The 21,044-nt window shown below is 50.7% G+C and overlaps 1 protein-coding gene and 1 long non-coding RNA gene across 2 annotated transcripts; one reads left to right on the top strand and one right to left on the bottom strand.

Moving 5' to 3' along the window:
- Positions 1 to 364: 364 nt before the first annotated feature.
- Positions 365 to 11,131, top strand: LOC139828465 (uncharacterized). Its single transcript, XR_011740108.1, has 2 exons — positions 365 to 556; positions 1,870 to 11,131. It is a non-coding gene; the product is annotated as an uncharacterized lncRNA (long non-coding RNA).
- Positions 11,132 to 13,197: 2,066 nt separating this feature from the next.
- On the bottom strand, positions 13,198 to 17,161 carry LOC136110784 (uncharacterized). The gene is made up of 4 exons (XM_071809902.1): positions 17,076 to 17,161; positions 16,291 to 16,417; positions 15,493 to 15,600; positions 13,198 to 15,313 (listed from the first exon to the last, which is right to left on the bottom strand). Exons 2-4 carry the CDS (start codon positions 16,415 to 16,417, stop codon positions 13,869 to 13,871), a joined length of 1,680 nt encoding a protein of 559 aa, XP_071666003.1. The 5' UTR covers positions 17,076 to 17,161; the 3' UTR covers positions 13,198 to 13,868.
- Positions 17,162 to 21,044: the final 3,883 nt, after the last annotated feature.

Genomic DNA, 21,044 nt, shown 5'->3' with positions numbered 1-21,044 from the left:
GGCACAGCACCATGATACGAGGCCTGGCCCGAGGCAGGCACACCCGTGGCACAGCTCAGCAGTGGTCTCAAAGCCCTTCTCTTCCACAATGCGCCACACCAAACAGACCTGCAACTTGGCCAGTCCCACGGGTATTTTGACACCGCTGCACCACAGCACCAACCACAGCAACCCCAGCCCGCCGTGTCCCCAGAGCCGGGGCCGTGCCTGACCCCCACCTTACCGCAGCAGCCTGGAGCCCGGCGCGTCGCTGCTCTCGACGGGGAGATGGAGGCCCCTGCAGGTTTTGATCCGGAAGAGGAAGTCGGAATGCTCCGGATTCCACACGAGGTGCCTGTCCCGTCACCAGCCGCACCAGCACAGCCAGGACAGATGGTCCTTGCAAGCACAAGAATTTCATTAATAAATCAGGGGCACAAGTTCACTCACCTGCCCACAGCTGCCTTCCCTGCACCCCGAACCTTCACAGCTACTGGGAAAAGGACCGAACCAGAGAGCATCATCCACCGACCCAGCCAGCTCGGGGCAAAGCCGAGAAAGAGCCACGAAAAGAAAGGTGTTTTGGAAGCTCCCGAGTACCCAAATCTTCCTCCGGTGCCCCACAAGGGCAGCAGGAAGATGTGCGGGGTGTCCCGGGGGTCTGAGCACCCGGCCCGGCCCCAGCCCAGCCCTTCCCAGCGCCGGGGCCGCCAGGGCCGGATCCAGGGGGCCCGGGCGGCTGGGACACGGAGCAGCGTGTCCGCGTTGCACGGGGGCCACGGGGCGAGCCGGGGAAAGGCCGGAGCGCCGGGGGGAGCCGGGCCCTAAGGGGAGTCCGGGGGGGTCCGGCAGGGCTGGGGGGCGGCCGGCGGAGGGGAGAGCACGGGAGAGGCCGTCGGGGCCGGGGTCCCCTCCCGGGGCCGCCCGCCGCCCCTACCTGCGCCGGGGCCGCGCCGCCAGCCCGGCACGGACAAAGGCGGCGCCGGGAGCCGCCGGCAGCGTCAGCCCGGGAGGGCCGCCCGCCGCCGGTGCAGCACGGGAGGTGTAGTCCTGCCGCTCCGCCCCGCTCGGCTCGGGGGGGCGGGCACCGGCAGCACCGCTGTGTCCTTGCGGCCCCTGGCCCTGCCCGCCAGCCCTGGCCTCACGGGTCCCCTGGAAATGGAGTCCTGGGCTCGGGGGAACACGAGACGGGGTAGTTGGGGTGCTGAGTTGTCACTGGAGTGCTGGTTCGGGTCCTCAGGATGTCTAAGGGATGGGGAGGTGTCTGTGCGCTGGGAACAAATGGGGTCTAGGGATGCATTGGGTACTGGTCTTTCAAACAGGGCAGCAGAAGTGCCCCATGAACGGCCTTGTCCTTGGTGACGGGAGAGATGACAAGGTACCCACCCTAATGGGACCAGTAGGGACAGCCTGAAGGGTCCTAGACCATGCTGGGACAAGGTGGGCTGCGGAAGTGGGGTGACAGGAACCTCATGAGGTCCAACAAGTGCAGAGTCCTGTCCTGGGGAGGAACCAGCGCAGGCACCAGCACAGGACAGGGCCACACGGCTGGAAAGCAGCTCGGCAGAGAAGGTCCTGGTGGGCACCACGTTGGCCATGAGCAGAGGTGCCCTGGGCTGCATCAGGAGGAGCGTGGCCAGCAGGCCGAGGGAGGGGATCCTCAGCTGGGAGAGCTGGGGTGTTCACCTGGAGAAGAGCCGGCTCAGGGGGATCAGCCACGTCCAGCAGTAGCGGCAGGGAGGGTGCCGGCAGGATGGGCTCGGAGGTGATCGGCACCGCCGTGATCAGTGGCAGAAGTTTGTGTTGTGTTGTTGCTGCTGGGGTTCACGGGAGTTTTTGGGATAGTGCGAGACCCCTGAAGGGGAAGTTCTAATTCTAACTGCTCAGCAGCAGTGATGTGAGACTGGGGAATGACCTGGCATGGAGGACAAGGAAGCCCAATTGCAAGAAGTAGGTAAACTGGCTGGAAGAGCAACCCATCTAAGGAGACTTCCCAGGACTGAGAGCCCACCCCTTCCCCTTGGTGAGTGATTATTCCTCCTGGATATATCCTGGAGTGAGACCTTGTCCCCCCCGGCAAGTGATCATTTCTCCTGGGTGCCTTGAGGGAGAGAGGCTTCTCTTTGAGTGAAAGCATGCAGGCTGGGGATCATTATTCTTGTGTGGCTGTGTGGTAATAATATCCTCAAGTGGTACATGAACCTGCAGTTTGTTACATGTTCCCAGAGTGCTGATTGATCTCACGTTACTTCCTCCCCGTGCTTGCCTTAGTTTCTGTCATTTGGTTCCTGTTGCCAAATAGAGCTAAGCTTCATATTTGTTTGAAGTCATTTTGGGGTGCCTCTGTGACGTATTTAAATTGGTTTATTTGATGGGATGCCAAAAATGGAGAAATTATTCCAGAGGCACCGCTGTAATCCTTCCACCCCATTCTGTGCACAACTGGGGCACAGAAGAGAGGTGGTTCTGTCCCCAGGTGGCCGTAGCCACGTGTGCTGTTCTTTGTGCTATTGTCTGTCCTGTCCTGTGCACCTGCTTAAAGCAAGCACAGGACCAATGCAAATACTATAGACAGTTGGAGAGGTGTGACTTTGAGAAACAACTTGAAATAGATTTTGTGAAGGTGGAGCTATGGTGAGAAAGAGACTAGATGCATTTTTTAGAGCAAGAGATTGTGTTAGCACAAGCAGGGAAGCTCCCCCGAAGATGCCTGAAGTTAGAAGTGGATCATGGATATGGATCCCAAGAAGTGGGATGTGGTACCTCTTGTTGGAACAGAGGCTGATGTGCAGTTAAGCGACGATGAAACAGGAGGGTACTGGACACCCGGTGTGTTTTTAAGTGACAGACTGGATGGTGACCGATCCATGACATCTTGGGTGGCTTATTGGGCTGGCAATGTGGATCCCAAGGAACATGTGAAGCGCATCAACATGTGAAGCTCATCAAGAGGGTTGTTGGAGTTGGCTGAGGGCATACAAAAGGCTGCTGGCATACAGGCGATGAATGAGAAAGGGCAGCAGTGAATCCCCATGACAGCACCGGTAAATCCCAGCCACCTTTGGCTGCTTCACCAATGGGCATGGAATAGAGTGGGTGGTCCCAGGTGGTGCCACAGAAGGAAGCAGGATGGTCCAGCCAGGCAGCTGCAAGCCTCACCCCCGATGGTCCTTCCTTCCCAGTAACCTGAACCTTTCCATGGTGGGTGGGACCGGAATGGTGGCCTGGAGTGGGGCCACCTGTGGCATGAGCCCTTAGCCTTCGAGGTACCTGTGGCAGGATGCAAACCCCCTCTCCTCCCACCTCCTTCCGTATGGAAGGAGTAGGCACATCTCCCTCTCTCTCTGCTGTTTGAGGCTGACAGCTTCTTTTGTTTGGCCCCAGAGCTCCCTGGCCAGGGCCATTAGGAGAAGGGAGTGCCGAGGCACCAGTGAGCCACTGGGCGCCCGAGGCCAGTGTGGGGGATGTTTGGAGGCTTCAGGGGCACCCACAGCCAGTGTGTGGGTGCAGAGAAGCTTCTGGAATGCCCACAGATCTGATCAGCCAATATAAAAAACGGGACTCTCATCGAGACTGCGCCCATTGTCGTGGGTCTCTCGGAGCACGAGCAAGATGCTGCCGCCGAGAGCCCCCCTCCCTGGGATGGAGACCCCGCTTGCCTCGCCGCCACGTGTGTGAGTAAAACTGCTCGCAGGATCGCGAGTATATTTATACTTTCCGTGCACATATGCACGTGTAACTTTCCGTGCTTAATACAAGCACGTATAAAATTATTTCCTCGCACAATCGCGAGTGTATTTTCCTCCTGTGCTTCCACATAAGCACGTGTAATATTCCATGCACATTTGCACGTGTAAGTAAATTAACCCTCGCAGGATTGCGAGCGTATAATAAATTTACCCTCGCAGAATCGCGAGTGTACACTTTCCGTACTCACTACGAGTACGTGTATCTCTTTAAAAATAATCCCACGCCATGTTCAGACAAGTGTGGACTCCTCTGGGACTCAGAGACGGCTCCGGCATTGTTTTGGTGAAGCCACGTGCATACACTCTGTGGACCACCTGTTGCATTAGTTGCTGCCCCTTAATAATTTTCCTCAACTGATATCCGAACCTGTATTTAAGTCACTTTTGGAGTGGTAAAACCCTGTTTCTCACCGGTTTAATAAAAGTTATTTTGGACCCTGTTGTCCCTTAAACGAACCTCGGGGTGCCTCCGTGACAGTACCCCAAGCGCTTCTGCATGGATGACCCACTGAGCATATGTGGAACCTGGTGGATGTGCTAGAAGGTAAAACTGAGAACACAAAGGGGCAAAACCCCCCCATGGCCCATGACAAGAAACAGAACCTTAACCCTTTTGTGTCCTTGTGAAGGGCATTAAAGGAGTTTAAAAACGTCATGGAAATCTTGGACATGTTGATAGAGAAGTACTGTGTCCACAGCTCAGATGTATTGATGTCACTGTAGGACCAAATCAACAAGATGAAGAAAGCACCAAAGGACTCAGAGGCAATTGTTGCCATACTGGGGGCTAAGCAGTTGGGAAAAGTTTGCATGTGTTTGGTTTTTCTTCGTCAGAATGGCCAACCAGCCTTCTACAACCTCAGGACAGTGCTTCCTGTTGCTGTTGCTGATTGTTGTTATGATTCCATCGTTGATTAATGATTGATGTTGTATTATTGGTTACTGATAGTGTTTGTAGCCAGTGGAAGATAACTGAGAAGCCATGATTCATAGTGGGCGGTAAGTCACTGAAACTGCACCACCTTTTAACTGCACCACACTGCAGAGAGACCCATTGAACTGTGACTGTGGTCATGTGGATGTGGGGCAGATGCACTTCCCTGCCCACCCACTTCCCCTTAAATGGCTTCAGTTTATAACTCTCATAGAGTTGTTGGAGTCCATTCTTCTCCCGCAAATGGTGACCCCAACGTGATTCTTTGGAAAGAGAGCAGCACCGACGTGATACGCCGAGAAGAGAGAGCGCAGAGACGCTGCGGGAGAGGAGCCCGGCTGGAGCATCGCTGTCGGCAGAACCGCAGCAGGGGGAGCGACACAACTGAAAACGCTGCAGCGTTGAGAAGACACCCAGAGAGGCACCAGCATAACGGAGCCTATTTGGGAAATGGCCAGCAGAGCGCGCCACCGCCTCGCGTGTCCGCACGAGGAAGGGCGAGCAATTCGGAACAACAGAATTGGGCAGGTTGGCGAGCCCCCGCACCCAAACCTCAGGGAGTGCCGGAGTGGACCTGTGTGAGAGTCGGTTCGAAGATGGAGCAGTATCTGCCTGAACATCGCCATCAAGGACTCAGAGAACTGAAGCCCCGACCGAAAGAACAGATGGATAATGATTTGGAGAGAGGCCCGAGGAGAAGCATTGTGTTGCACTGTTTCTCTGATTGGGGGGGCTGCTACTAACAATGGCTGCTGTGTGGACTTCGCCTGCTTCTCCAGCCAAACCAGTCCACGCCTCCTGAAAGTGATTATGAGGGTTTCTTCGACCCAGGGACAATAGCTGCCATCCAGAAGATGTGTTCTCACCTGCAGCCTCAGTCACACGTGTCCCTCACCTGCTCCCCCGAACAATGGCCAAGGAAAAGGAGCATGCCCAGCAGCTTGGCAAGGGTCCTGAGGTCACCCAGTGGACCAGAGAAAGACCCCTGAATGCTGGACACGTAAGCGTTGGCAAAAGAAAGTGTGAATCTTTCGAGCCTGCGCAGTACAAGCCTGGGTTGCGAAGTCTAGGCGGAGATTGGCCTAAAACAATGGGAGCAAGGGGCGGTGAAGAAACGTAAAAGGTGACTCCAGAATGGACACCGTTGAAGATCTTCCCACCAGAAGATCCCGAACCATGACGGAGAACCGGCCGGACTGCATGGGACTGGAGACCAGAGGGATGCCTTTGGAACTGGACTGGTGATAAACGCAACCTAATTTCTCATCTTTTCCTTTACTTTTCCCCATTTCTTTCTCCTTTCTTTTTCTTACTCTCTCTCTCTATCACATGCCGCTGTACGGGCAAATTGATAAAGTAGCACCGCTTGATTGCATCATAACCCCTTGGCATTTTGGTCACCTTAATTTTGTGCTCTGAGATCAAGGTAAAAGAACCATCACAAGTCCATCACCAAACGGACCGTGACAACCTGGAAACAGCAGTAGACATTACTCTCTGGGATACTCAAGTTCGATGCATGCCAACAAATGTACATGGACCTCTGGGAAATGGACTAAGTGCACTTCTACTAGGACGATCTCCAACAACAGAAAAAGGGCTGTTTGTTTTACTGGGAGTTATTGATGCAGACTTCACAGGACAGATACAAATCATGGTGTGGGCTCCATCTCCTCCAGTCAATATTCCAGCTGCTAGCTGAATAGCTCAACTGGTATCATTCAAAGCATAAGTTTCACATGCCTTAAATCAAGAGAGAGGGGACAGTAGCTTTGGTTCTACTGGACAACTTGAAGTGTTTCTAACGTTAGACATTACAAGACAGAAGCCAACGATCAGAGTGACTTTTGCGCATCCTCACTGCCACCGTCCTAAGGATTGCACACTTGAGATATTAACAGATACCACTGCAGATGTAACCATTATCAGCCAGCAAAATTGGCCGCCATCCTGGCCTGTCGTATCTCCATCTCATGGGTTAATGGGGGTGGGAGGTGTTGCCACCACTCAACAAAGTGTGGTGACTGTTACTTGTACAGATGAGGATGGGAGTTTTTGTCATGTGAGACCATACATAGCACCCATACCTATTAGCTTACTCGGTAGAGATGTGCTCAGTCAAACGAATTGTGTTCTAAAACCAGTCCTCAAGGGTTTCAGAATTTTTCACAGTGGCCATTGAAGAGCGACCAATACTCAAATTGAAGTGGAAAACAGACACTCCAGTATGGATTGATCAATGGCTGCTGATCACAGAAAAGGTCGCTAAATTGCAAGAACTGGTTGCAGAACAATTAGAAAAAGGGCATAATGTCCCCAGTACCAGTCCTTGGAACACTCCAGTGTTTGTTATACCAAAGAAAAGTGGTAAATAGCAACTATTACATGACCTGAGAAAAATCAATGAGGTAACGGAGGACATGGGAGCCCTGCAGCCAGGACTGCCATCTCCTGCCATGATCCCTTGCAATTGGGAATTATTGGTTATAGACCTTAAGAACTGGGTTTTTTACAATACCGCTTGATAGTCAAGATGCACCACGATTTGCGTTTTCTGTTCCCAGCACTAACAAAATTAGTTCAATGCAGAGGTATTGTTGGGTAGTTTTACCACAAGGGATGAAAAATTCACCCACAATGTGTCAAATCTATGTAGATTCGGCATTGAAACCTGTGAGAAAAAGATGGCCTCAGTATATAACCTATCATTATATGGATGATACATTGATTGTCAGACAACAACTCAATAAGGAATCAATGATTCAAGAGCTCACTACAGTTTTCCAGAACAGTGGTTTACAAACTGCCCCAGAAAAAAATCCAAACAGAAGCACCCTGGAAATAGCTGGGATGGGAAATCACAAAAACTACAATCACTCCACAAAAGCTACAGATAAGAACAGAAATTGCTGCATTGAATGATGTGCAAAATTTAGTAGGAGACCTGAACTGGGTACGCAATATTTGTGGTATCACTAATGAAGACCTGAGTCCCTCAGTTGAACTACTAAGAGGTGATGGAGATCTAAATTCTCCTAGACATCTTACAGCAGAAGCACAGCATGCACTAGGCCACATATCATCAAAAATTTCACAAGCCTATGGAGACAGGAGAACTGTAGATGAAGACATAATTTTAGCAATTATTAATCACGATCCGTATCCGTGTGTTATTATAATGCAACGGTTAAACGAGACAGAGCCTTTAAAAATTGTAGAATGGGTCTTTTTACCTTTTCAGACAAAAAAGACAATTAGCACCAGATCTGAGACCTTTGCCACACTAATAATGAAAGGTAGAGAAAGAATAATTGGCATTGCAGGGATGGAAGCAGTTACGATACTACTGCCTTTACAACAGCATTGTATTGAATGGGCTTTACAGCACTCGACACTGTTACAGGGAGCACTAGAAGGGTATAGAGGTATTATAAAAATACATTACCATTCACATAAGATGTTTACATTTTTAACCAATGTAGGAGTAGAAAGATCTCCTTTATACAGTCAAAAACCAGTAGAAGGACTCACAGTGTTGACTAATGGAGGAAGTAAATCCAGAAAAGTTGCAGAAGCGTGGTGAGAAGGTGGTGAACTCGGTGGTGTTCACATATAGCACAAGCTAATGGATCAGCACAGTGAGTTGAACTACAAGCTATTACAGAAGCCTTTAAGCTTCGGAAAGACAAACCACTAAATAGAATCTCTGATTCGTTATATGTTGTAGGAGTAGTCCAGAGAATGGGAAGAGCTATCCTAAAACACTGCAAGCAGGATGATCTGTATTTGCAGTTTCAGACATTGTGGTATTTGTTACAAGAAAGGCAGCACCTGTGTTATATTGCATCCATACACAGTCATACTGGGCTACCTGGGGAATTAGCAGCAGGTAATGCTGAGGGAGATCGTCTTGTAACCCCAGCTTGGGTAGGACCCATTCCTGACAAATTGAGTCAGGCAAAAAGATCTCATGAATTCTTCCATCAATCAGCCAAAGTATTAACGCGGCAATTTCACCTAAATTTAGCAGATGCAAAATCTATAGTTCAAACTTGCCCAGATTGTCAAGGTCTTAGCACAATTTTCCCTGGTGCAGTAAACCCCAGAGGACTATACTCATTGCAGTTATGGCAAATGGATGTGACACATGTCCCAGAATTCGGGAAGTTAACATATGTTCATGTATCAGTAGATTGCTTCTCAGCAGCCATTTGGGCCACAGCCCAATCAGGTGAGACAAGTAAACATGTTCAAAAACATTTTGCGATCAGCATTTGCAGTACTAAGTATTCCTCAAACAATTAAAACAGATAACGGGGCTGGATATATAGCTAAATCCATGCATGAGTTTTTGCAAACGTGGGGAGTTTCACACATCACAGGTGTCCCTCATTCACCCACAGGACAAGCTATCATAGAGCACATGAATCAAACCCTGAAACATCAATTACAAAAACAAAAAGGGGGAGAGCCCAAGGCTACACCACACGAGAAATTACAAAATGCAGTATACATATTATATTTTTTTGCGTTTACCCAATGGGGAAACAGCGCCTCCAACTGTTAAACGTGCAGGGACTAGAGAGTGATTTAATTGACTTAAATAAGGAAATATTAGTTCAAGTCAAGAATATTGATAGTGGTCAATGGGAAGGAGCTTTTCAGCTTATAACTTGGGGATGAGGGTATCCTTGTATCGTTTCAGGAACAGGAATGTGATGGATTCCAGTGAAATGGGTAAAGCCTTGACTAAAATCCTCATAATGTGGCTGGTGTGGAATGTGTGTCTGCCGCAAACAGGACCTTGGACTGTTAACCCGCAACAGAATGTTTGGATAACGCTTGCAAACATGACAAGACTCTTTGTGTTTATCTATGGCAACACGTAAAGATCCCTTTAGAACATGTCTAATAGGGATACCAATATATGATTTGCAAGAATTCAAAGGTTACGTAAAAAACGAAACCTGGATAACGATGAGTGACTCTGCAGTTAAACAAGAGTTCAATAGATACTTTCGCACTGAGAACGATAATTCCAAAAGTGCACAGGAATTCAATGAGTATTTTCGCACATATAATTTTTATGTACCTTACTTGCAACAGCAATTCTGAGCCCTTAGGGCTGGGATGATAATCAATGCTCTTTGGAACCACAAGATTTATTAGGATCAGTGTTATCCAACCAGAGTTGTATTGCGTTTGGGGGTCAGATGACAAAACTCGCCTACATATCAATAAGGTATGGAGACCCGACAACAGCACACGCATGGTTAACAGAAATCACAATGGGAAAAAATCGTGTAGAACCAACATCACCCTGGTACAGAAGTCCTGTAACTCAGTGTAACGGTTATGTAAATTATAATATCAATGCAAGTACCACAGCAAAAATGTTACCTCCAGGAATTTTTCTTATTTGCGGTGACTGAGCTTGGCCAGGAATACCTTCTAATGCCTGGGGAGGGCCCTGTTATTTAGGCAAAATCTCTGTTTGCTCCGAAATATCGAGATCTGCTAAATAATACTTTGCTTAAAAACTAAGAGACTTTAAAGAGACTTATCATATTTCAGTGAAAACTGCAAAGATTAGATTAAACTTTGGGATAATTAATTAATCATACTAACCTCGCTTTTTGCACTAAATGTAGCGGCAGGTAAAGCATTAGGTGGCATTAAGAAACTCGGGTGCTGAGTAGCTAAGCAAACAAATCTTACTTCTACAACTCTATCAGAGATGTTAGTTGATACAGATAGCATTAGGCAAGCAGCTTTGCGGAATAGAGACGCTGTAGATTGTTTATTGCTTACGCAAGGACGTGGATGTGAAGAATTCAAAGGAATGTGTTGTATGAATGTATAAAGTAGCTCTGTATCTATACATAAGCAAATACGAGATTTACAAGAAATGACTAAGAAATTCACCATGTTAAATAGTGGGTTAGATGAACGGCTTCAAGGGTTAGGAATCACCAAAGATTTCCTTTTGCACGGATTAACTATTTTGATTGTAATAATTGTGATCTTAATGATTGCACCTTGTATAATGCATCTAATCAGACGTTCTGTTGAGAAGACTTTTGCAGGTACCCGGATGGTTCAAAAAACAAAAGGGGGAACTGTGGGATCATTCCTGGAAACAAATGGACATCTGTGCAGTGAGCAAGACGGCATTGAGGTGATCTAGACCACAAGTGAAGGGTCATTGAAAGGTCCTCGACCACACAGAATGGGGAAGAAAGTTGATGAAGCAAGAGGAAAATGAGGAATTAAAGTAGTTTGTGGTGAGACATAGGAGGTGATGAGTGTCTAAGATAGCAACCAATCATGTATTAGCTAGAGAAATGTAAGTGGCACGTAATCTAACTATAATTATCCAAGTGTAAATAAAGTAACTACAAAATCGGCTGTTTAAGATTATACAACCTGATCAAACTTTGCATTAAATGGCTTCAGTTTATAACTCTCATAGAGCTGCTGGAGTCCATTCTTCTCCTGCAGAAGACTGCCCTCCTTAGACTGGGATAGCATCTAAGGAAATCTCCTCGAGGACTGAGACACTTTGCTTTATTGCTGAGTGATTATATCTTCTGGGTACCCTTGAGAGTCCTCACTGCTTATGAGTGGGAAGATGTGCACTTTGAATCATCATTCCAGAGTTTGGGGATCGCTTGAGTTTCAATCAGCTGTGTAGTAACTGAACTCCTCACGGGTATCCTAATCTGTGTTTTATAATGTTGGAGTGTTGAATAATTTTGGATAAACCCCATTTCTATTTGGTGCTCCACTAAACAGTTCCAGTTAGAATGAAGTCTGTTAGGAGCTTATTACCTGCCTAAATTAATTTTTGGGGCGCCTCCATGACAAATGCTCATCCCTAGTAGCTGAGATACTGGTCTGTACAGGTGGGGAGGGGAACTTATCTTTGAATTGCCGGAATCTCGGGACGGTTTCTCAGCTGACCTGTCTGGTAGTTTGTCCACGCAGGCCCACAGGGATGAAGAGAGACTCACTTCGTCTCATCGGAGTTGGCCAGGCAATTCACCCACTGTTTGTCCCTCACCTTCTGTCCAGGACATTACTGCCAATGCGCTGACATACGGCAACGGTGCACTCTGCAGAAACTTCTGCCACACGGGCTGTGCGCATTGGACTTCAGCTGCATCTGCTGGTAAATCCTCATTATTGGGATCATTATAAGTCACCTGCAGCACAGCTAATTCCATCAAACACTGGATACTTCTCCATGGTCATCCACTTCCCTGGATGACAAGTCACATCTCCCTTGAAGGGGTACATTTCCCACACACTTGACAGAAGTCACCTCCAGAGCCTGAGGGTTTGTGTCTTTTTCCCAGTCGCCTTGTCAATGCCCCATCCCTAGACAGGGATCCCAGCTGCTCCGCTTCCCTATCTTCTAATTCCAGGATACTGGCCCCGTTGTCATAGACTCATAGAATGTCCTGCGTTGGAAGGACCATCAAGTACAACTTCTATCCCTGCACAGGACAACCACAAAATTCACACCTTGTGTCTGAGAGTGCCGTCCAAAAGCTTCTTGAATATTGTCAGCGTTGGGTCCTGCTTGTGAAAGAGTGGTGTTTAGATCACTTGAAAAAGAGTGCGACTTAAGAGTTCAATAGCAAGATCCAATCTAATACTTCCTGCATGGGAGAGAATTGAGTGAGAGTTGGTTTAGAGCAATTTATAGAGGGACAGGAGATGTGAAAGGGTATAAGGAGGCCCTCCGTTGAGTCACCAGGTTCAGAATGGATCCCCTTGCCCGCTGAACTCCTTCTCAGAGAGGAGTTCAGGTGCTGCTGGATCCAAGCATATTTGCAGACTTGATCAGCCGCTCATCTCCAATAGACAACGGATTGTATGTGCTCACCTGGTTCTTCATATCACTCGGCAAGGATTTCAGTTTCACCATTCGGCACCTCAACCTGCTTTCATCCACTCTAGGGGGCTGGTGCCAGGTCATTCAAAGTCTGGATCGCAGATCTCATGGAGCAACCTCTCAGGCATCAAAGCTTGTAGAAATAAACAACTGAATGGAGTGGTCCAGCAGCAGGGTCAGCTCGAGCTGGGTGCTTTCACAGAGCTGCCAAGCCCAGCATACAAGTCCCTGGGTAATTACACCCTCACAGTATACATAATTATACCTGCCTCTCTTGTGATGATCCAGTCCAATAGTAATATTTGAGGCTGGGGTCTTCTTGCTTCTCATTGGATCCTTTCACTGTCTTCAGGCGGACCCTTATCATCTTTTGCTGCAGACATCATTGACAGCCCATACCTGCTTTGTGCTGGTCTTGAAGATGTTATTTGCCTCAAGTGGATCCTGTTTTGCACTTTAAGGTACAAAACAGGCCTTACCGTGCAGGTTGATGGTTTGTAGCTCAAGTAGACACAAGTTCGGTGAATGTGAGTGGAACTTCACAACACACAGCTTAAGATTTCAGCAAATTTAGCTATGAAGTAACAAGAAGCAGACAGTACGCTAAAAATCACACAACCTTATATGCTAAGAGATGCATTCTATTTAGAATGTATTTATTTAAGCTAAATAATAAACATAAATCTTAAACAGGACTCAACCAGTGGTGTGTGTAAAACCTGTGGTGTGTGATAAAGACACTTTCACAGGATACAAGATGAAGGGAATAATGAGAATTATGATGATGTATAAAACAAATGATGTGCAAAACAACTGCTCACCACCCACCAACCAATGCCCAGGCCGTCCCTGAGCTGCGGTGCCCCTGGCCAAGTCCCCCCATTTTCTATACTGAACATGATGTCACATGGTAAGGAACAGCCCTTTGGCCACTTTGGGGCAGCTGTCCCGGCTGTGCCCCCTCCCAGCTGGCAGGGCACCAGAACCTGAAAAATCCTTGACTGCTCAGCAACAATTAAAACATCCATGAATTAGCAACACTGTTCTCAATCTCAAGCCAGAACATGGCAGTATACCAACTACTAAGAGGAAAATGAACTCTATCCCAAACAAAACCAGGACATCCCCGCACAGCCATCCCTGCTGCAGCCCCCGGAGCTCCACAGGCCCCTCAGCAGCAGATTCAGGGGGTGCCGGGCTGCGGAGGCGGCTGCAGGCTGGGGGTGCCGTGGGTGCGCTGGTGAGCCAGCATGAGCCTCTCCTTCCAAAACCGCTTCTCGCAGACACCGCACTGGAAGGGCTTCACCTACGTCTGCCCCCCAGCTAAGGAAGGACCCTCCCTCTTCTTCTGGACACTCTCTGGCACAACCCACAGGTGCTGGTGCACCTGCTGGTGTCTGTTCAGGTGGCACTTTTGCCTGTAGGTCTTGCCACACTTGCCGCACTTGTAGGGCTTCTCCCCACTGTGTATGCGCTCATGTATGACGAGGATCCTCTTCTCCCTGAAGGTCTTAGGGCAGTGGGAGCAGGTGAAGGGACGCTCCATGGTGTGGATGCGCTGGTGGATGATGAGCGCCCTCTTCTTCGTAAAGCTCTTGCCACAGTCGGTGCAGGTGAAGCGTTTCTCCCCGGTGTGGATGCTCTGGTGCCTCAGCAGGCTCTGCCTGCAGCTGAAGCTTGTGCCACACTCAGAGCAGGGCAAGGGCTTCTCCCCGGTGTGGATGCGCTGGTGACTCAGCAGGCCGTCCCTGTAGCTGAAGCTCATGCCACACTCTGTGCAAGAGAAGGGCTTCTCCCCGGTGTGGATGCGCTGGTGACTCAGCAGCTGCTGCCTCTGGACAAAGCTCTTGCTGCAGTCAGTGCAGGTGAAGGGCTTCTCCCCAGTGTGGATGCGCTGGTGGATGATGAGGGTCGACTTCTCCCTGAAGCTCTTGCCGCAGTCACTGCAATGAAAGGGCTTTTCCCCAGTGTGGATGCGCTGGTGGGTGCTGAGGGCACTATTATCCCTGAAGCTCTTGCCACAGTCAGTGCAGGCAAACTGAGTCTCCCTGGTGTGGACGCACTCACGGATGATTCGCGTCGCCTTCCCCCTGAAGCTCTTGCTGCACTCGGTGCAGGGAAAGGGCTTCTCCCCAGAGTGGATGCGCTGGTGGCGCACCAAGTGCTGCCTAAGGACAAAGCTCTTGCTGCATTCAGTGCAGGTGAAGGGCTTCTCACCACTGTGGATGTGCTGGTGGCGTATCAGGTGGTGCCTCATGTAAAAGCTCTTGCTGCAGTTGGTGCAGGTGAAGGGCTTCTCCCCGGTGTGGATGCGCTGGTGCATCAGCAGGTTTGACCTGTGAACGAAGCTCTTGCCGCAGTCGATACAGGAGAAGGGCTTCTCTCTGCTGTGCACACACCGGTGCTTCAGCAGGTTCTGCTTGTAGATGTAGCTCTTGCCACACTCAGTGCAGTGGAAGGGACGCTCACACATGTTGCTCCGCACATGGACATCCAGCGTTGTCTGGTTCTTGAAGGTCTTGTTGCACTTGCGACATGTCGGGAGCCTCTTCTCCAATGAGCAGGGGTCTGGGAGCAGGGGGAGGTGGAGATACCCCCACAAGCCCCCTTGGCTCCCACCTGGCTGGTCACAGGCAGAGCTCACCTGCTGCACACTGCCTGGGTTTGGCATCCATGAGGGAAGGGAGGAGCATGGCAGCAGTCCCTCGAGGACCCCCTCAGCCTCCCTCTGGGTCCTGCGGCTGATGGCTGCTGGAGAGGAGAGACCAGGGTCACTGCCAGGCACAGGATGGTCACTTGGGACCCCTCCCCATTAGGAGCAGCACTGACACCCTGCCAGCCCCACACTCTTCCAGATGCACGGGGCACCTGCAGCAAGAGGACAGTACAACTGGAACACTCCACCAGTACCATGACTCCCCAATACCCACCTGGCACAGGGCTCTGGTGCCTCTGCCGCTCCCGAGGGGGCTCAGGCACGCACGGTGTCTCTTCTCGCTCCGTCTTGCAGATGAGCTCTGGCTTAACGCTGGCCCAGCCTGTCCGGGGCACAGAGAGAAGCCCCCTCTCCCGCACTGCCGGGACAGCAGCACCGGCCCCGCACCCACAGCCCCAGCATCCCCCCCACCCCGCTCCTCTCTCCTGCCCCTGCCAGGCTGCGGCTTCACCCCCACATCCCTGCCCCTACAGCCTCCTCTCGCCTCGCCCCCGTCACCTCGGCCACTCTGCTGCACACAGGACACCTGGGAACAGCTCAGAGCTGCACCGGGGAGTTTGGATTGAATGTGAGAAAGCATTTCTGTACCAAAAATGTGGCCAAACCCAGGAACAGGCTTCCTGGAGAGGTAGTTGATGTCCCAAGCCTGTCCCTGTTGGAGAAACAACTGGACAATGCCCGTAACAACACGCTGCAATTTGTGCTCAGCTCTGAAGTGGTCAGGTAGTTGGACTAGATGGATACTGAAGTTCCCTTCCAACCAAAACAGGCAGTTCCATCCCATCCCATCCCATCCCATCCCATCCCATCCCATCCCATCCCATCCCATCCCATCCCATCCCACTCCATTCTCTCTCCCAGGACCGCTCTCCACAGGAGGCTGCTGGGCAGGGTAAGACCTGAAATTGAAACCACTATGTCAGCGCTTGGGCACCAAGTTCAACGGCTCCAGTTCAGTTAAACAGGCGAATTCCAGCTCAACCCCAGCCCAACATCACCAGAGAGTCCTCACCCAGCGAGGCGACCATCTCGTAGTTCTCCAGCATCACCTCCCGGTAGAGCTGCCGCTGACAGCCCGACAGCTTTGCCCACTCCTCGGGGGAGAAGTAGAGCGCCACGTCCTCAAACGCCACCGACATCTGCAGCAAGAAGCACACCCGGCTCAGCACACCCCACCGCATGGTTGCTAAACACCTCTGCCAAAATCCTGCCAATGCCAGGTAGGGCCCTGCTGGCACTGCGGGCTCCGGCATCCCAAGGGCAGTGTGCTGGGAGAGCTCGGAGCATCCTGTGCAAGAGATGGGCGAGGTAAATGGGGCAGTCTTGGAACAGTCAGGCAGCAGAGCAGTGCATGGGGGGCTCACTCAGCAGGGCCCTGGATAGGGGGACACCCCACCAGCTGTGCCAGGAGAGGGGCAGGGCTGGCAGGTTTACAGGCAGGTTTCCCCTGCTCATGCCAGATTAGAGACGCACACCACAGCAGTGGGGACTGTGTCCTGTCCCCCACCCATCCCACAAGCCAGATCACCCACCAGGACCGGGCACAGCACCGTGACACAAGGCCTGGCCCGAGGCCTGGCAGCAGGCACGCTCCTGCCTGCCCCTGCCCGTGGTGCGGCTCAGCGGGCAGGAACGGGAGCACCCTGCACCGCACCGGGTCTCAAACCACTCCTGTCCCAAAATGCCCCACACCAACCCAGACCACGCGTCTTTTGCTGCTGCTGCTGCACCACGGCACCAACCACAGCAACCCCAGCCCGTGGTGTCCCCAGAGCCGGGGCCGTGCCTGACCCCCACCTTGCCGCAGCAGCCTGGAGCCCGGCGCGTCGCTGCTCTCGGCGGGGAGATGGAGGCCCGTGCAGGTTTTGATCCGGGAAGAGGGAGGCGGGATGCTCCGGATTCCACACGAGGTGCCTGTCCCGTCACCAATCGCACCAGCACAGCCAGGACAGATGGTCCCTGCAAGCACAACAATTTCAGTAAGAAATCAGGGGCACAAGTTCACTCACCCGCCCACAGCTGCCTTCCCTGCACCGCGAGTCTTCACAGCTACTGGGAAAAGGACCAACCCAAAGAGCATCAAACAACAACCTGGTCGGCTGAGGGCAAAGGAAAGAAAGAACCACGAAATGAGTTTGAGAAGCTCCCGAGTTCCCAAACCTTCCCCTACCTGCGCCGGGGCCGCGCCGCCAGCCCGGCACGGACAAAGGCGGCGCCGGGAGCCGCCGGCAGCGTCAGCCCGGGAGGGCCGCCCGCCGCCGGTGCAGCACGGGAGGTGTAGTCCTGCCGCTCCGCCCCGCTCGGCTCGGGGGGGCGGGCACCGGCAGCACCGCTGTGTCCTTGCGGCCCCTGGCCCTGCCCGCCAGCCCTGGCCACACGGGTGCCTCGCCCCGCCGGTGCTGCAGCCGCCGCTGCCCGAAGCTGCGGGGGGCGCGACGCCGGTGCCGCGTCCCGGTGGAGTTTGGGGCGGGCGGCAGCCGGAACGAGGGGGCCTTGCGGTCACCGGGCGGGGGGAGCCGGGAGAGCGCTCGACGGGGGAGGTGGGTGGCACCGGGCATGCCGGGAAATGGAGTCCTGGGCTCGGCGGGGGGCACAGGAACAGAATGCCAAGCAGAATCGCAACCCTGGTCTTGAGTAGGGCCAACTTTGGCCTTTTCAAGCAATTGCTCGGGGAAATCCCATGGGACAGGGTACTTGAAGTTCAAGGGACCCAAGATAGTTGGTTAGCATTCTAGGGCTGCTTCTTCCAAGCTTGAGATCAGGGCATCCCAACAGGTAGGAAGTGAAGGAAGGGAGCCAGGAGACCTGCTTGGTTAAACAGGGAGCTGCTGGGCAAACTCGAGTGGAAGAGGAGAGTCTACAGATCATGGAAGGAGGGGCTGGTCACTTGGGAATGTGAGAAGTGCAGTTGTGATTCGTGCTAAGATGTTTAATGTTTACAGATATAACCAAATGAGGCATGGGCTCTCAACCTGGAAAAAGGAAAAGGTGGTTAAGTTATATGTAAAAAGTTATGAAACTTGTTTATGAAGTTATATTGATAGAGGGAACTAACATTTTAAGGGTTAACCAACCACATAATGAGTGCCTACTAACGAACTAACACTTTAAGCGACATGATGAATGCCTTCTTTAGAGCCCTGTGTAACCAATTGTGTTAAGAAAAAACCAGAACCTCATTGAATGCCAAGATCAGAAGTTTTACAGCACCAGCTGTAACCTTGAGGAGACAAGATAACCAAGATTTACAGCAAAAGGGGGCGCCAGTTTGATTTCGGTCGACTTGGCAGCTTGGGTTCCAGCCAGCTCATCATAATGAGCCAAAAAGGTACAAAGTTCACTGTGATGAAGGTGAAGGAGCCTTCATCCAAAGACCCCTCCTCAAAACCACCAAGTGACACCGAGCAGGCGCAACAGGGAGGGTCAAGGAGGAGAAGATGGAAATGGTTATCTGAGACTCATTTTAATACGAAGCAGGGAAAGGTTATGAATATGTATAGGCATTCCTGGGGTCATTATAATATGTAACACCTTACTGTATTTAAGCACACTTCTTATGGTTAAAAGGTGTGCGTGTTGGGCGGAGCAAATCCCCCACGCACCCAGCACTGTTTTGCTTATGCTCTAATGAACACTTGTTTAGGGAATACAATTAAGGGATTGGATTAAACGTTGTTTATCCATAGAAATGGCATAAGTTATTTATTTCAGGAAGAATATAAGGCTGTTGTCAGATGATGTAGGGAGGCAACTAGGAAAGCCAAGGCCTCGTTATAATTAAACCTTGTGAGAGGGGTCAAGGACAACAGAGAGAGCTTCTCCAAATACATGGCAGATGAAACTAACACTGGGCAGAGGCGAGACAACACTGGATGTACTGCCCCTCTATGGTGCTTGTGGTATTGTGTATCACCATACAACATTCTCCCTCCGTAAGATTTAACATTCCACATACACCATGTTCTTTTAACGGAAACGTATTTAAGGCTAAACGGTTTTGTAAAGTCGTTTTGGATGTTTGTTGTAGTTGGAAATTTAATTCTCTAAAAGCAGTTCTCTACCAGTTGTTAAGAACATGCGAATGCCATGTCAAATTTTCTAAAATGAATTGATGCCTTCTGAGTGTAGCATATGGGACAAAGCAATATTCAAGAAACAGGGACATTTTCATGCTAAAGGTATCGCGGTCAGGTGTTTTGACCCCACATACTGCCCAATCAGGTCATACCTGGGGTTTTGGCTTTGACAGCATTTCCTACCATGGTGCAGTGCCAACAAGTGGAAATGGACACATGGTAGGAAGACCAAGAGAACATCATAGTCCTACCATTTAGGATATTGAGAGGTCAACAGGTGGTTCCTCCACCATTTGCCCAGTATCTCCAAAATGACTTTGCCTTACTGTATTTACCTCTTTGTATCCTAAAGGTGAGCAAAGTCTTGCGTTATTGCTCACTCTAGGTTTTGATTAGCTCTATTTCTAGGGGTTTGCTCAGCAATACACCCATACAATACATATCCATTACACAAAATCCAAAAGTTCCTCTAGGCCATTCCCCCCCCTTTCCTTTCCTTTCCTTTCCTTTCCTTTCCTTTCCTTTCCTTTCCTTTCCTTTCCTTTCCTTTCCTTTCCTTTCCTTTCCTTTCCTTTCCTTTCCTTTCCTTTCCTCTCCTTTCCTCTCCTTTCCCTTCCTTTCCCTTCCTTTCCCTTCCTTTCCCTTCCTTTCCCTTCCTTTCCTTTCCTTTCCTTTCCTTTCCTTTCCTTTCCTTTCCTTTCCTTTCCTTTCCTTTCCTTTCCTTTCCTTTCCTTTCCTTTCCTTTCCTTTCCTTTCCTTCCCTTTCCCTTTCCCCTTTCCCCTTTCCCTTTCCCCTTTCCCTTTCCCCTTTCCCTTTCCCCTTTCCCTTTCCCCTTTCCCTTTTCCCTTTCTCTATAACATGCATTTCTTGTCTAATCCTGTGAAGAACTGGTTCCCGAGAACGATACTTCCAATAAAACCAAACAAATCTCCTCCCCATTTTGCTGCTTTAGCAGCGCACGGTCAGTTATTTCCTTCTCGCTGTAGTTTAGATACAGGCAAGGCCATGCAGGTGGTGTGATGGCTCCTACCAAATTGGGGGGAGCTGTTGACACTCTCAAGGGCAGAGAAGCCCTGCAGATGGATCTGGACAAATCGGAGAACTGGGTGATCACCAACCACATGAAGTTCAACAAGAGCAAGTGCCGGATTTTGCAGCTGGGACATGGCAACCCTGGACGTACATTCAGAATGGGGGACAAGATGCTGGAAAGCTGCTCTGCAGAGAGGGATCTGGGGGTTCTGGTCGACAGTAAGTTGAACATGAGCCAACAGTGTCCCTGGCAGCCAAGAGGGACCCGTGTCCTGGTGCATCCAGCACAGCGTGGCCAGCTGCTCAGAGGAGGTGATTGCCCCGCTCCGCTCAGCACTGGTGTGGCCTCACCTGGAGCATTCACGGTGTGCAGGTCTGGGGACATGCGATAAAAAAGATATTAAGCTGCTAAAGAGTGTCCAGAAGAGGCTACAAAGTTGATGAAGGGTTTGGAGGGGAAACAGTATGAGGACTGGCTAAAGTCGCTTGGTTTGTTCAGCTTGGAGAAGAGGAGACTGAGAGGAGATTTTATCGAGGTCTGTATTTTCCTCGCAAGAGGAGGAGGAAGGGCAGCTGCCAAGCTCTCCTCTTTCGTGAGCGATGACAGAACCCAAGGGCCGAGCGGGGCGGAGCGGCAGGACTACACCTCCCGTGCTG

The sequence above is a fragment of the Patagioenas fasciata genome, chromosome 1 (assembly GCF_037038585.1).
Source record: "Patagioenas fasciata isolate bPatFas1 chromosome 1, bPatFas1.hap1, whole genome shotgun sequence".
NCBI lineage: Eukaryota > Metazoa > Chordata > Aves > Columbiformes > Columbidae > Patagioenas > Patagioenas fasciata.
This window is presented reverse-complemented; position numbering and strand designations above follow the sequence as displayed.